The 14,866-nt window shown below is 40.8% G+C and overlaps 3 protein-coding genes across 6 annotated transcripts; 1 reads left to right on the top strand and 2 right to left on the bottom strand.

The window, feature by feature from the left end:
- Positions 1-1,259: 1,259 nt before the first annotated feature.
- On the bottom strand, positions 1,260-5,017 carry btr02 (bloodthirsty-related gene family, member 2). Of its 2 annotated transcripts, XM_086289424.1 has the most exons (7): positions 4,882-5,017; positions 2,910-3,182; positions 2,738-2,815; positions 2,389-2,631; positions 2,167-2,293; positions 2,046-2,072; positions 1,260-1,807 (listed from the first exon to the last, which is right to left on the bottom strand). In XM_086289424.1, the coding sequence occupies exons 2-7, from the start codon at positions 3,177-3,179 to the stop codon at positions 1,263-1,265; spliced, it is 1,290 nt and encodes a 429-aa protein (XP_086145550.1). In that variant the 5' UTR covers positions 3,180-3,182; positions 4,882-5,017; the 3' UTR covers positions 1,260-1,262. The 2 variants fall into 2 exon arrangements, with proteins under 2 accessions (XP_086145550.1, XP_086145549.1); XM_086289423.1 differs by lacking the exon at positions 4,882-5,017 and having other exon boundaries at positions 2,910-3,191.
- A 408-nt stretch (positions 5,018-5,425) lies between these two features.
- On the bottom strand, positions 5,426-10,327 carry LOC147332734 (GTPase IMAP family member 9). 3 transcript variants are annotated; one of them, XM_086289427.1, is made up of 2 exons: positions 9,870-10,327; positions 5,426-6,450 (listed from the first exon to the last, which is right to left on the bottom strand). In XM_086289427.1, exons 1-2 carry the CDS (start codon positions 9,973-9,975, stop codon positions 5,426-5,428), a joined length of 1,131 nt encoding a protein of 376 aa, XP_086145553.1. In that variant the 5' UTR covers positions 9,976-10,327. The 3 variants fall into 3 exon arrangements, with proteins under 3 accessions (XP_086145553.1, XP_086145552.1, XP_086145551.1); XM_086289426.1 differs by having other exon boundaries at positions 10,168-10,324; XM_086289425.1 differs by lacking the exon at positions 9,870-10,327 and adding an exon at positions 6,945-9,819.
- rsad1 (radical S-adenosyl methionine domain containing 1) lies at positions 9,755-14,623 on the top strand. Its single transcript, XM_086289422.1, has 9 exons — positions 9,755-10,100; positions 10,222-10,355; positions 10,432-10,636; positions 11,168-11,533; positions 12,848-12,911; positions 12,997-13,144; positions 13,404-13,458; positions 13,554-13,657; positions 13,893-14,623. Exons 1-9 carry the CDS (start codon positions 9,960-9,962, stop codon positions 14,002-14,004), a joined length of 1,329 nt encoding a protein of 442 aa, XP_086145548.1. The 5' UTR covers positions 9,755-9,959; the 3' UTR covers positions 14,005-14,623.
- Positions 14,624-14,866: the final 243 nt, after the last annotated feature.

The following is a 14,866-nucleotide window of genomic DNA, read 5'->3' as shown; positions in this document are numbered from 1 at the left end:
ATTATCTCAGAAAAACATGAGGAGACTCGGAACACAAGCAGCTTTCATGAAAGCCTGTAGAGTGGGCCAGGAGAACCTGTGTCTTCTGTTTGTTACAGCTACAATTTTACTAATACTGTTTATACGATCCATTCATAACAAGATCAATACATATGCAGCAGGACATTGAGGACCATTGGGATGCATTTTACTATTTAGTTCAGTTATTTAGTTTGAGTTTTGACTCCAGTAAAACTAATTCTGAAAGATTATTGTGATGTTTGGTGCAGATGACAGTGGATAAACCATATTAAAATAACAGAGGGCCCTGGAATATTCCCAGATCTCATTACTAAAATGTCCATTTCATTCCTAGGAAGTTTTGCAGATAACACAATGGAAGAAAAGCCACTTCCAGTGCATACATGTGTTGGAAACTAACAAACTAACAAAGCACATAGCATTAATTTGCTCTTAAGCCATAGTGAAGACATTTCTGACATTTGGAAATGTCCAAACAATATTAATGAAATGGTTATTATGAGGAATATTTACCTGAAATAGAGGTCGCTGAACTTTCACTGCTCCTCCCGGAGATGATTCACAGTTTACGGTTTGCCTGAAGCTCCGTAGGTTTTGTAGTTGAGCTGTGAATGCCTGAAGTTGTGAATGACAGCCCTGAGAATTCAGTTCAGTCAACAGGAAGGCCAGAGAGCAGGGGAGGCTCTCTGTCTCTCAGCTCCAACACCCAGGACAGGACTGGAGATGGGGCTGCCCTGCGAGATGCCAGTGTGTCTGTGTGGCGGTGGGCTGAAGCACGCACTTCTGTGCACGACTGTGTCGGTGTGTGAATGCGTGAATGTGTTTGAGTGTGTCTCCCAGTGCCTGGTGTACGGGCACAATGCCCTGCTGTTTTACTGTGCCCTCCCCCCCGCTTTCCCTGCTTCTCGTCAACCTCTGTCCCAACCCTGCAGCCCCGCGCATCCATCCAACTCAGCAATCCTCTTTTTTCTACTTTCACTCACTTGTTCATTTATGACAGCCATCTATTATTTACTGCCACACTTTTTTCTTTTTTCAGTCTGTTTATGCGTTTCATTGAAGTTTTCAAGTGTACTGACGTAGTCCTTTTGCACCATCTTGTTCAGTAGCCTGCTCTGACAGGGAAAATGTGGCTCATTGTTCAATAGCTTTGTAAATAAATAAACACATTAATCACGCTAGATAAATATTAAGGAGATAACAAGAACCAACAAGTAACTCTTTTTAAACTGGAATGAGGTTTAGATGTTGCAAAAACTTGAGCAGATGACTAGAGGAGCTGCATTTCTGCCTCCATGCATGCGACCAGGACTGAAGAATGGATGGAGCCGATCTGTGAACTTATCCGTGAAGGTCTGAATGTGGACTCCAGAGTCTGCGCAGTAGAAGGACACACGACCTTCGTTGTAATCCAGAAACACTCCAAACTTCTTGGGTCGTTGGTCTAGAGCCAACTGGGTGACAGGAGAGGTGTTTGCAATGTACTGGCCTCCAGCTTTCAGGCTTAAGGTCCAGAAACCATTTGCAGGGCACACTGTGAACTTGCCTTTCCTGTTTACGGACTGTCTGGCAACACCTAGGGTCCATTCTATCTTCTCCCCAACCTCCACTTCCCAGTAGCACCTCCCGCCAGCGAAGCTTTCTTTGGCCAGAACATTTCCCACTCTGTCAAACCTCTTGGGGTTCTCCGGTACTTCCTGAAGCTTATCCGTGTGCCTCACCTGCTTTCTGTCATCTGAGACCCAAAGGAAAGGGTTTGCTGTTTTAGCACTTAGGTTAACATCCACTAAAAAGAAAAAAGAGCAAAGAAAGGAGAAAAAGAGCAAAAAGTCAAGAATTAGTCAAACAGTGCTCGTTCATTTTCAGCTATTCACAACAGCTGAAAATTCATGCAGTTAAATTTTGAACTCAAAATGAAGCTGAATTATGGTTATATTTTTGATATTATCCACAAAAATAATCTTCAATCCCTAATCATTTTTGTAAAGTTGATAAAATGTATTTCTGCACAGCGAGAACCTTACCTGAGTATTTCTCGATTCTCTTAAGTTCTAAAAATGAACAACAGGGGAAAAAAAAGAATGTCAATGAATTTATCTTTTAAGATTGATATGATGCACGCAAGATTAAAACAGCACCACCCACCAGCTTTGGAGAGTCTGTTGACTTCTAACTTTATTTGTTCCAACACGTCTGACAGTGCTCTTCTGGTGACTCCAATACAAGGATCAGTTTCTATGGTAACCTTGGACCAGTCCTTCATCTCACAGGGCTAAATAGCATTCGCAGTGTTGGAAAGATTTTACAATTATGCTTCAAATCACATCATCATCATCATGCATTTGGCAGTAGATGGAGATAACTTACCTTGGCAGGTCGCTTCAAGTCATCACTCTGATCACCAGAGATCTGAGGGTCCGGTTCTTTGGTCTCCTTCCTCAGCTCCTCAATCTCCTGTTCGATCTCTTTGACCAGTGTTTCTACCTTGCTCTCCTCTTCTCTCTGCCTCTCCTCAATTGCAGCAACAACAGCTTTATGGCTCTTCTCCATAGCATTTACAAGTGCAGAGAAGATCTTCTGACTCTCTCGCACCTCTCTGAGGTAAGAGTTCTGATTGGACAGCAACATCATTTAATGATGTACAGATCAAAGGAAAATAAAGAAAAAATATAAATTATGTTATACATGTTTAAATTTTATAGATATTTCCACTCACCTTTTGTAGCCCGAGAGAGTATTTCAGTCTTTCTATCTTCTGCACCCTTTCCTGAATCATTTGGTTAACATCTATAACCTGTGAATGTGCAAACGATTTGCATCAGCACACAAAAATACACTAGATTTATTAGATTAGATTACCTGTTATTAGATAACAGACAAAAGAGTACCGTTTCCTCATCTGGTGGTTTCTGTGGTCGAGACTTCCTGTAGTTTTCAGATATGTCTGCCAGTATGTGGTTGACACTGAGATCAGGCTTGTCTGTGAACAGTCTCCTGCAGTGAGGGCAGTATTTCAACTGATGTCGTGTCCAGTATTTGGACAGGCAGGACAAGCAAAAGCTGTGTCCACATGGTATGGTTACGGGGCTGGTGAAGATGTCCCTACACAGAAAGCACAAGAAGTGCTTTTCAGGGAGCAAGCAGATGGTAGAGGCCATGATCTGAAAAAGAAATTATGTCAGAAAAAGTAAGAAACAGAGCTTTTTCCTGCTGTGCATATCGAAGTCTTTTAAGGGAGTGTTGTGTTTGAATAGTAAAGCAAAGACTAAACCAAAAGTGATACCTAAGAGTAAGTGAGAAGTGCCAACAGAAGTCGTTTGATAAACAAATGCAATGAAACCATCTTGTTAACAGTCCAAACTTAAAAGTACTATAAAGTACTATAAAGTAGATTTGTGTTTTTAACACATAATTGTGTAAATGCTCAATCCTGCATCCAGGATTTTACTTGCGCACTATGACGGTACACAAGTATCAAAAGTACTAGTCACTGTTACTCATATTACAAGATGCTTATCGTATGTTTTATGAATTTTCAAGTGTATTAGTCATACATTGATTGGCCACTTTGTTAGGTGAGTCCGTTTAATTGCTCGTTAACATAAATATCTAATCTGCCAATCACATAGCAGCAACTCATACATTTAGGCATGTAGAAATAGTCAGAATGATGTGAAGTTGAAACTGAGCATAAGAATGGGGAAGAACGTAATTTAAATGACATTCGATGTAGCATAGTACTTGGCAGAGAATCACCCTGGGCTACTGGGGTTTTCCTGCACAACCATCTCTAGGCTTTACAGAGAATGGTCTGAAAAAGAGATTGTATCCAGTGAGAGGTCAGAGGAGAATGACCAGACTGCTTCAAGGAAGGCAACAATAACTCAAATAACTACTTTTTACAGCCAAAGTATGCAAAAGAGCATCTCCTTGAAGCAGATGGGCTTCAGTAGCAGAAGACCACACCAGGTGCCACTTCTGTAAACCATGAACAGGAAACGGAGGCTACAGTTTGCACAGGATCACCAACATTAGACAATAAAAGACTGGACAAATGACTCTCAGTTTCACTTTGCTGCCATGTTCAGATGTTAGAATCAGAATTTGGAGTAAACAAAAGCATGGATCCGCACTCCCTTGCATCAACAGTTCAGGTTGGTGGTGTTGGTGCAATGACCTGTGGGATATTTTCTAATCACACTTCAGACACCTTAGTACCACCACAACCCAAGATTTTAGACACAGATACTTAAGGTTTGACTTTAAAATCCATGCTTATTAAACAACAGTAAAAATTCAGGATTCAGCTCACATTTCGCGTGAGAGAAGGCGGATTTACTCATGGCAGAAATATTTTCACTGGAATTCAGGGCGTCATGTTTTAACATTGTGTTCTCATACAGAATGGATTACTCTCATTCTACACAGACTAAAGAGGCAGAAACAACTGGACATGATTATACTTTAATGCCCTGCTGTTGAACTTTACCCCGTTATCTCTTTCTATCTCTGCGTGTTTTGATTGCCACTGTCACAGCCAGTGTGAGCACCAGCAGATAGATAACAAACAGAGGCAGCAAAATATGCAGTCAAACTGGTATTTGCCAAATAGTTTTCTTGTGTCATGAGGAAGCTACTACTCAAAACAAAAATGAACTCACTAAATTCTCAAGATCGTTTTAATGTAATGTGCAATCCTCAGTTCAGACTCCCTTGTACTCCCTTGTAACATAGGAAACAGTTTACGATTATGCAACATGGCCATAAAAGATTGAGAGGACTAACATGAAATCAGCACACAGGTAACTTTGTGAAAACAGACACGTTTGTTAAAAAGTATTAAAGGAAATGTGATCTTACCTTTACTTAGTCGATCTTTTCTGGGTAGGAGCGGTGTCTGTATGGCTTGTACTTGTTAATTTAGTTAATCATACACAGAAACTTCACTGGTTCACACTGAACAGGTGTACTGAGGTATGTGGATTGTCTAGGAAAGTGGCAGCGCTTTAGACAATGGCGTGTTCAGCTAAGACTCCGCCCTACATGTTATTTGAGTTGCACTTCAACTAATCCACAGCAAGGCACCAGGAAGAGGTGGAGGTTGAATAAAATATAAAGTGTTCACACAAATCTGCTATAAATGTGCTAAAACCACAGCTTCATTTATTTATAATAGGCCTATTTATAGTTTAAACTGGTTGTCACAGTTTGAATTGATGCCACTGGAAACCTTTCAAGTTTTCTGTCGAAATAGTCTCGTACTACACGTATGTTCTTGAGATGAAAGAGGGCTTAAGACGGCTATCTAGTTTGTTATCAAGTAAGTCAGAAAGCTACCTAACCAGAAGTTGGATACAAAGAGTAAGTTTTTTATTTTCATCAGGTCATCAGTCAGTTCCCTATGTCATGTACGAGGAGCTGCAAAGAAGCGGTTAATAAAGATTGAGTTGAAGTTCAGTCTGGCAGTCGGGGCCATTCTGTTGTCCATATGCTTTATTGCCACCTGTGCTGTTCCCCCTGCTGATCCACCCACTGCACCACCTATGATCCCATAGAGAACCATCCCTCCTGGGCCCTCTATAGACCCGGCCAGCGCACCCATCACAGCCCCCACAACAAAACCCGTCCCCAGGCCTCTGACTAGGGACGTCCTGAGCCAGCTGTTGTCGATCTCCGCTTGAGTTCTAATCTCTGCGCCAATATTAGCCGTATAGGCATCCTTCTGGAAGTACAGCTCCTCTTCCATGTATTGCTTTTCCATCTCAGCCCATGCCTTCTCTATCTCTGCTGCTCGCTGCTTCCTAAGCTTATTCTCCTCCTTCTTTACACAGTCCTCTGCCTTCTGGAAAGTTCTGCTGGAGAAGTAGCCTCCTCCTAACGAGGCAACCATCAGCTCTATCTTCTTCAACAGCTCTCTGTCCTGACTTCGATCTCTCCAGTTCTTGTTGAAAAGGTGAAAGCGTCCACCGTACTTCTCGATGAGTTCTCGCAGATGCCAATCTGTCTTCTTCACCCTATCTTCCAAGGCAGCTCTATTCTGATTTCCTTCATAGGCCAGGAGGACCATGGCGTGTCTCAGACAGTGTCTTCCAAAGCGTTCCCTCATCAGTCTGGAGGTTCTCACATCATTGGGGGAGATTTTCTCCATGTCAAAGGCAACAAGAAATGCATGGGGACCAGGTATACATAAGCACTTGGACCTCCTTAGCTCCATCTTCCTCTTAGGTTTAGATATATCCTTATCATAGATGTTTGGTCCATTGATCACTGCCACTCGTCTACCAGCCAGCTCACCGTTGTTCTTTATGCTGCCAGAAAGGCTGGTGACATCCTTAGAAAACACCTGTCTCCCAAGTATGGAATTGGTTAGTAGGAACTGAGAAGGTCCACTGCTACCAACCACCATGAGCCTTAATTCTATGGCACCACCTTTAAAAATGAAAAAAAAAAAAAACAGAAATTCAATTGGGATCAGATTGATAAAGATATATTTTTTAAGTGTGTAATAAACTCAGAAAACAATAAAAAAAAATGTCAAAAGAAGCTACAATATCAGCAATTAACATCATTAACACCATATTGTTTGTGTTTGTCTTATTTTATACTTTTTCTGATATCAATGCAATGCAAAGCATGTTTGAAAAGGGCTGTGTGTGCATGTGTCTGGTTCATCCTACTTTCTGAACATAACTTATGGTACATGTGTGCAGTAAAATCTAACAGTAAGTAGGGTAGTTTGATTTTTATTGTTAAAGTTAAACCCAAGGTTCAACTCCTCCTTCTCCACCTTTAGGTATTTTCCCACAGTCCCTGCCTGACATGCAACTTGAGAATATTCCCCTTTGTGCCTTTGTGCCTAGAGCAAAGAGAAACCACATCAAATCCTTTCTTTGTCATGTTTTCATGGTTAATGGAAAGCCTACCTTTCTTCCTTGTATCCATTTGGCAGCTTCACATCACAGATTCAGTAGTTTGTTTGTTTTTTTTTTTAATTTGGAAATTATTAAAACCTTTCCTTGAACCGACTTCACACATTTGAGTTCGGTGAAAATATATTCCTGTGTGTTTCTCGTCTCTCCCTCTGTCTGCCTCACTGTATCTGCTGATTAGATAACTGGTCACTAGATTTTACATTAAGTGGAAAATGACCTCAGGGCTGGAAGCTGGCAGTGAACATATTCACATTTATTGACATTAATATTAATCTATGTGTAATTAAAGCTTTAGATTTATTACTGATTGAATGTATGAACACTGTCTTATTTTGGAAATTATATTGCAGTAAATCTTATTATTATTAATCCTTTATTTATCCAGGTAAAAATCTCATTGAGATTAAAAATCTCATTTCCAAGAGAGACCTGGCATCATGGCAACAAAATGAGAGCAGGTATACATGCATGCGTTATTTGTTTTGATTTGAATTATCAAGTGAGGATCACACTCATCTGATGATGAGTAGCACCGACATGGATCCATGATTGCAGTCATATCAAAATGATGAAGACATTTATTGCCTATAATCCTGATTTATATTTTTAATCTTTAGTTAAAAAATAATCCGTTTTTAAAGCAGCTGTTCTAGGCTGTGTTACTGTCTGTGTGCTAGGCTTCGGAAAAATCAATATCTCATTAGTTAGTTTCATCGTGTGTTAGTGGGACACACATTTATTTTCCAAATATAGACTTGTGTCTTTATTTAATGTATCAGCTATGCTCATAAGAATTCCCACATAATCTACCAGTGGATCAGCCCAACCATACCCTTGAAAGTCTCTAGGTTGTCTTGACTATGGTTACATGTGTCGGTCCACTGAGTTGGTGCCAGATATTTGTATTATTCAATTCAATTATATACATTGCCAAATCACAACAACTCTAGCTTTAAAGCGCTTTATATTGTAAGGTAAAGACCATACAATAATACAGAGAAAACAGAGGAAAACCCCAGCAATCATATGAACCCATGAGCTATGGCTTTGGTGACAGGAGAGGAAAAACTTCATTTTAGGAAGAATAAACCTCCAGCAGAACCAGGCTCAGGGAGGTACAGCTATCTGTCGCAACCAGTTGGGAGTGAGGGTAGGAAGACAGCATAAAGACACGCTGTGGAAGAGAACCAGATATTAATAATGACTCATGATTAAATGCTGAGTGATGTATAAACACTTAAAAAGGTAAATTAAGAAGAAACACTGAGCATTGTGGGAATCCCCAAGCAGCCTTCCCACAAAGGGAAGGTTTACATTAGGACTGAGGGTTATCTGATCCAGCCCTAACTATAAACTTTAAGCCTTAAAAAAAAGTTTTAAGCCTAATCTTAAAAGTAGAGAGTGTGCCTGTCTCCCAATGTCTCAGAGCAGAGTGCTCTGTAGAGGTGATAGAGTACTGTGAGGTTTTTAAGATAAAGTGGGGGCTGAGTATTCAAGACCTTTTATGATAGGATCAGAATTGTAAATTCGATTCTGGATTTAATAGAGAGCCAATGAAGACAAGCTGTCTCTTTCTGGACCCTGTCAGAACTCTTGCTGCAGCATTTTGGATCAGCTGAAACCTTTTCAGAGAGTTTTAGGACATCTTGATAATGCTGAATGTAGTTCAGCCTAGAAGTAATAACAAGCAGTTGAACAGGTGTGCCCAACAAAGATTACTTATGATTCATAGGCTCCTAAATAAACTGCATCATTTTCAATATAAGGCCCATATAAATCATATTTTAATCAGAAATAGCCTAAAATCAGCCTCTAAATCATAGAATACGTACTAACAATACTATTCACCTTCCAGCATGTTGTCAAATTTGAACCATTTTAAACTTTGACAACAGCAAAAATACCCTACGTGTTATAAATATTTAATACTGTTTGATTCTTTTGCAAATTTTATATATAGTGAGTCTATTTGGGGTCAGATTTGACCTGTATCTATCCAAATGTATTTCAGATTCACTACCATTAGTAAAATCAAGGAAAACTATGAATTTTAGGGACTCTTGAAACTTCAAAACTGTGTGTGCCTTGTCTGTTATGGGGTGGTGGTGACAGAGTTCAAGGGCCACATTTGACCAGGTTAGTGCAAAGAAAGAATAGGAGTTATAATATATAACCCTACATGACAAGCAGAGGTCAAAGAGTGCCTTGATGCCAATGATTACCAATTTCACTTCACAGAGAGAGGGTTCCTGGTTAAATCCTGGCTAGGGCCATTCAGTATGAAGTTTAAAGGCACTTTGAGTGGTTAGAGTGGAAAATGCTATATAAATATGAGTGTATTACAGTTAGACCTGAAATGTCAAAAAAAAGAAAAGAAAAGAAAAACAAAGAAATAATTCATTTTGATAGTCTCATAGTTACATAACACATGTGCAAGTCCCACACAAGCAAGGAGTTCATTAATGTTGCGATAATAATGATAACTGAAGATGGTACTTACAGAGATTTGTTATGACATAACATTGATCGTAGTGTTTAATGGTTGTAAAGGTCATACATGGTTATATAATAAATTCCAAGAGTTCAAGGAGTTTCTTTCCATTTCTACTTTAGCGTTAGAATATATTTAAATCCTTACCGCTGCAACGTTTTCACGTTTTGGGTAAAACTGGAAAAGATGTTGTGTGAAAATACATATTTTTCACCAAAAGCAAATGTTGCAAACCTAAAAACCTGGCTGACCCTCTTGTGCTTCGGGTATTTCTTACTGTGGTAAAACAGCGCCCCGCTGTGGCCAAACCGGGAACATGAAGAGGAAATCGCTCCATGTATTTCCGGTTGGAGCGACTTGACTGCACCTTCAAATAGCGTAGCGTAGCTATTTTGTAGCTACTTTGTTGTCACAGAAACGCATACCGTTTGAGTGATGAAGCCGGGTATTGAAGTAACCTCTGGTTCGGGTCGGAGAATGTAATCTCCCGTGGCGAAACAAACGCTGTCTCCAAAATGATGAGACGCACATTAAATGCGGTCAGTCGTGTCCTCCCTCCCCGACTGCAGCACTTCTCGGTCGGAGAAGTAACCGAAGATGTGTCTGAATGTGCGGCTTCTCCACAAATCACAGAGCGCGCGTCTCTTTATGTGCACGTGAGCTATAGCTTCTTTTTCTGAGAACATCACGCGCACATGTATCCGTAACTGCATGTTGACTCACCTGATTTAAGCATAAGTGGGCTGTGTCATGACTATAAGGTTCTTCCTCCCCCAGTGGCCTTACTGTCTCAGGAGGTGCTCCTACTGCAATTTCAATAAGTACATATCCAAAGAGAACAATGACCATATCATGACTAAGTGCCTTCAGATGGAGACTGAGACACTGCTGCGACTCAGTCAAGTATCCTGGTATGTGCATTTATTAAACCTGACAATCAGTAACTGTAAACTGCAGCTGAGATCACACTCTGGTTTTCATTTGTAGCATCACCTCAGTGTTCTTTGGAGGTGGGACTCCAAGCCTGGCCCACCCCTCCATCTTTGCTGCGATCCTCGAGACTGTTTCCAGGCAGGTGAATCTCTCGGATGAGGCCGAGGTCACCCTCGAAGTCAACCCCACTCCTGCGGGAAAGTCCAGGTTAGAGGACTATTGCCGTGCCGGGGTGAACCGATTTTCCATCGGGGTCCAGGTGAGCGTAATCCTCGGGTGCTCATGAAAGCCCATGGAAAAGCAGGGCCTTCCAGCTGTTTTACTCAAAGCATTTAGTGGTTGGTTGCAACGTTACACTCAAGGCCTATCATTGTGTTCATGTTTTTTTTTAAATTCCCTCTTCTGTGTGATGACATTTATTTAAAACGCACTTTTTGAAGTTTAGTCCTGTCAGGTCCAAATCACACATCTAGGGTACCAGTGCTTGTTTCTTTTGCTCTGCATCATAGACATGAAATTGCATGCAATGAAAATTGCAATTTGGATTTTATATTGTAGATTTCAGTTGGAACAGAGCTTAAATGTGTTTTCAGAGCTTAATCTTTCCATCTGTCTATCTCCTGACTCGATAATATTGGAAAAATAACACAATTCAAAAATGTTGACCCACTTATATGTATTATGAGGTGATGTAACTCTGAAAATTGCATTAATAATTTGATTCTGAAAGGGTAAGGTGAGAACTTTTTTCATTTTATGGAACAACTCTGATCAAACTTTCTATCTTCAGTCTTTGCAGGATGAGGACTTGAAAAGTCTGGGAAGAGACCACGACTCCCACAAGGCTTTGCAGACTATCGAAGAGGCCAGGAGGCTGTGCCCTGGTCGGGTGTCGGTGGATGTCATGTTCGGACGTCCCAAACAAACCGTTGAATCCTGGGAAATAGAGTTGTCTGAGCTGCTGAGGGTGTGTGATGATCACGTGTCTCTGTACCAGCTGACCCTGGAGCGAGGCACTCAGCTTTTTAAACAGGTTGAGTGCGGTGCAGTGACGATGCCCTCCGAGGATGTGACAGCAGAAATGTACCAGCGCGCCAGGAAGACTCTGCACCAGCACGGCTTTCAACAGTACGAGGTGTCGAATTTTGCAAGACATGTAAGTCTTTGCTGTAACAAAACCGTACTTTAACGCTTCACCTTATCATGCATCCGTTTTATACACAAAAATGATATGTTAAATCGAAGGAAGGTTCGGAGAATGAAAAGAGAAAATAAATAAAAGAAAAACACTTCCTTGGTACACTTGTTTAAATGCTTATTAACACAAATACCTAGCCAGCCAATCAAGTGGCAGCAACTCATTGCATTTAGGCATGTAGACACGGTCAAGACGACCTGCTGAAATTCAAACTGAGCATCAGAATTAATAGAAGAGCGCTGATTTCAGTGACTCACAATGTGGCATTGTTATTTGTGCCAGACAGGCTGGTCTGAGTATTTCAGAAACTGCAGATCTGCTGCGAGTTTCCCACACAACCATCTCTAGGGTTTACTGAGAATGGCCTGAAAAAGTGAAAGTACCACTCAGCAACACTTCCTTGGTAGAAAATGCCTTGTTAATGTTAAGAGGTCAGAAGAGAATGACCAGGTTGACTTGAAGGCAACAGTAACTCAGATAACCACTCGTTACAGCCAAGGTTTGCAGAAGAGCATCTCTGACTGCACACCACACCAAATCTTCAAGAAGCATGCCAGATACCATCCTGTCAGCTAACAACTGGAAACTGAAGCTACAATTCCCACGGTCTCACCACAATTGGATAATAGAAGATTGAAAAATGTTGCCAGATCTGATGATTCTCAATTTCTGCTGCAGCTTTCGGATGGTAGGGTCAGAAATTGACATAAACATGAAAGCATGGATCCATCCTGCCTTGTAGCAACAGTTCAGGTTGTTGGTGGTTTATAATGGTGAACGCCACAGTCTATGTGAGTGTTGTCACTCATTGTGTCCATCGCTTTACGACCAGTGTCGTCATCTTCTGATGACTGCTTTCAGAATAACGTGCCATATCACAAAGCTCAAGTCATCTCAATCTGACTGATAGTGGCTTCACTGTTTACAGTTCATGCAAAAAAAAAGTCTTCCTTCACTCTTAATTGTAAAAAAACAAAATCCGTACAACAAACTACATGTTCAGTCCTCTGTTTTATAGGCATCCATATTTTTCTTGTATAATTTAGAGTCATCGGATGTTTCCGAGGTTATTGAGCGAGATTTAAATGTCCAGTTCTATCGAAAACCAAAGATTTATATTGTTTTTCCCCAGCAGAGTCTACTAGGTTGTATTTTTAAGCTTCTTTTTAACTTTGTGTTTGGTTTTCTGTCTTCATTAAATCTCCGTAATATGACAGTTTTACTATTCTCCCTCATAAACACTCAGTAAATGTTTTTCTCTGTGTAATGTAGAACTCAGTGAGTCATCACAATATCAGCTACTGGAAAGGCAACCAATACATCGGTGTCGGCCCAGGTAATACTTAGATGTAAAGCACTAAATCACTCCGGTTATGCTCCTGTTGGAAACTGTGCTTTTTATATTGTTGTCTCTGACACAGGAGCACATGGGCGGTTTGTTCCTCTGGGGGAGGGAGGTGTTGTTCGAGAGGCCCGGACCCAGACTCTGGAGCCTGACGTGTGGATCCGTGAAGTGCGGCATTGGGGACACGGGACGCGGAGGCGGCTTCAGCTTGGCCATCTTGAATTGTACGCCGTTGCACTTCCAGGCAGAGACAGATGCCCAGAAATGCTCTGAGCATGTGAAATGTAGCAGTGAAGTCTGAGACAGTCCACAGTGTAATTTATCACACTGAGCGTTGAGGCCGTGGCACATGTGCTTGTTCTCTCAAACATTCTGTCCTTGTGAGATGCTATTATGAGACTTGTATTCAGGCCTTTTACTCTTTCTGTTCTGTCCTTGCTGTTCTGTATTCAGTTTAAGTTATGAAAGATGTTTGCTTGGCAGATTGGAGGAGGTGTTGGTGATGGGAATGAGAATGACTGAGGGCATTAATCATAAGGTAAAGCACACAAAATAAATCTTTCATTGTATTTTCTGTCACGGCAGATAATGTTCAGTTCGCAGAGACTTTTTTTTTTTTAATTATGTTAACAGCACTGGGAGATGTTCAGCCCACAAACTGGCCTTGATGAAGTTTTTGGTGAATCCATTGTCGTCCAAGAGTTGCTCCAGAGCGGACAGCTGATTCTCGATGACAGGTGACTTATGATGTTTAATTTTCTCTTTAAGTTTCCTTACCTGTGCGGAAGCCAACCTAACAATTGTTTTTATTATTTGATAATATTTCCCTTATTATATAACTGTTTGGTGCATGAGGTGACAGAAAATAAGGGGAATAGTCTGTTCTGATTTCCCCAGCATACGGTATTTAAAACGTCTCTACAGCTTGAAGGTTAAATCATTTGTGTCTTTTTTTTCTTTTTTCCTTGTCAGGGGTCTGAGGTGCTCCTGGGAAGGACTGGCCTTACTGGACAGCATCCTTCCAGCTCTCCTGGTGGAGCTGGAAAGACAAATTTCCCCCAAAGCCTCACAGGGACCACTCTGAGTCTGCTGGCAGACAAACCAAGAACACCTCCAACCTTCAATGACACAAATGTTTATAAAGCAGATACGCTCGTGGCTGTCAAAACATATAAAAACCAACAGTTTTGTTTGGTACACCTTTTAAACGTGTTAGTGAAGGCTCTTCATCATTTTCCATACCATTGCAAACATGACTTTATCTTTAATGACTGCAGCCCAGCAGCGATCGAGCATATTGTGTTATGTCCGTGTTGCCTCTCCCACCGGTTAGAACGAGTCTTGGATTTAAGTCTCCAGATGCTTTCATGCAGTCATTACTACAACGGATACACTTTGCACTAAAGCTTTAATTGCTGCTGTTGCTGTCGTTTAATCATAATTATACCTCTGACAATAAACAGGAAATTATTTTGGATTGATGTCATAGTCTTTTGAGCAAATGTACACGGTGAGTGGGAAGTTTTAGAGGGTGAACAAATTATATTATACCAAGTAAAGCCTCCGAGTAAGCAATCATTTTGTTCTCGGACTTGATTGATATCACTGCAGGTGCTGCATGTCTTCTCAAATCCCTGGAAATCATACCAGATGGATGAACATTAATTTCCTGGTGAGTAAAGGGATATCTAGATATATATATATATATATATATAGCTTTAAACTGATCCCAGCTCACTTGTAAGTCTCTACATTTCGTAATCACTGTCGAGTTTGCCTAAAAAGAGCTTTGAAATGTGGTACTCCTGGAGAGAAGTGAGACATTTGTGTTGTGCATACAATAAAACTCCCCCTCATGAGAGAATAAATAATAAATATTTAGTCCATTTAAAAGGATTGAGTCTTATCTCAAGGAACTTTACTGTCATGAGACATATTCAGACATT

This window comes from Aulonocara sp. 'chitande type north' Nkhata Bay, linkage group LG4, assembly GCF_057382095.1.
Source record: "Aulonocara sp. 'chitande type north' Nkhata Bay isolate Kocher_YH1m ecotype deep benthic linkage group LG4, A_spYH_male_GT1.1, whole genome shotgun sequence".
In the NCBI taxonomy this organism is placed as follows: Eukaryota; Metazoa; Chordata; class Actinopteri; order Cichliformes; family Cichlidae; genus Aulonocara; species Aulonocara sp. 'chitande type north' Nkhata Bay.
Note: the sequence above shows the minus strand (reverse complement) of the source record. Positions and strands in the feature narration are given on the sequence as shown.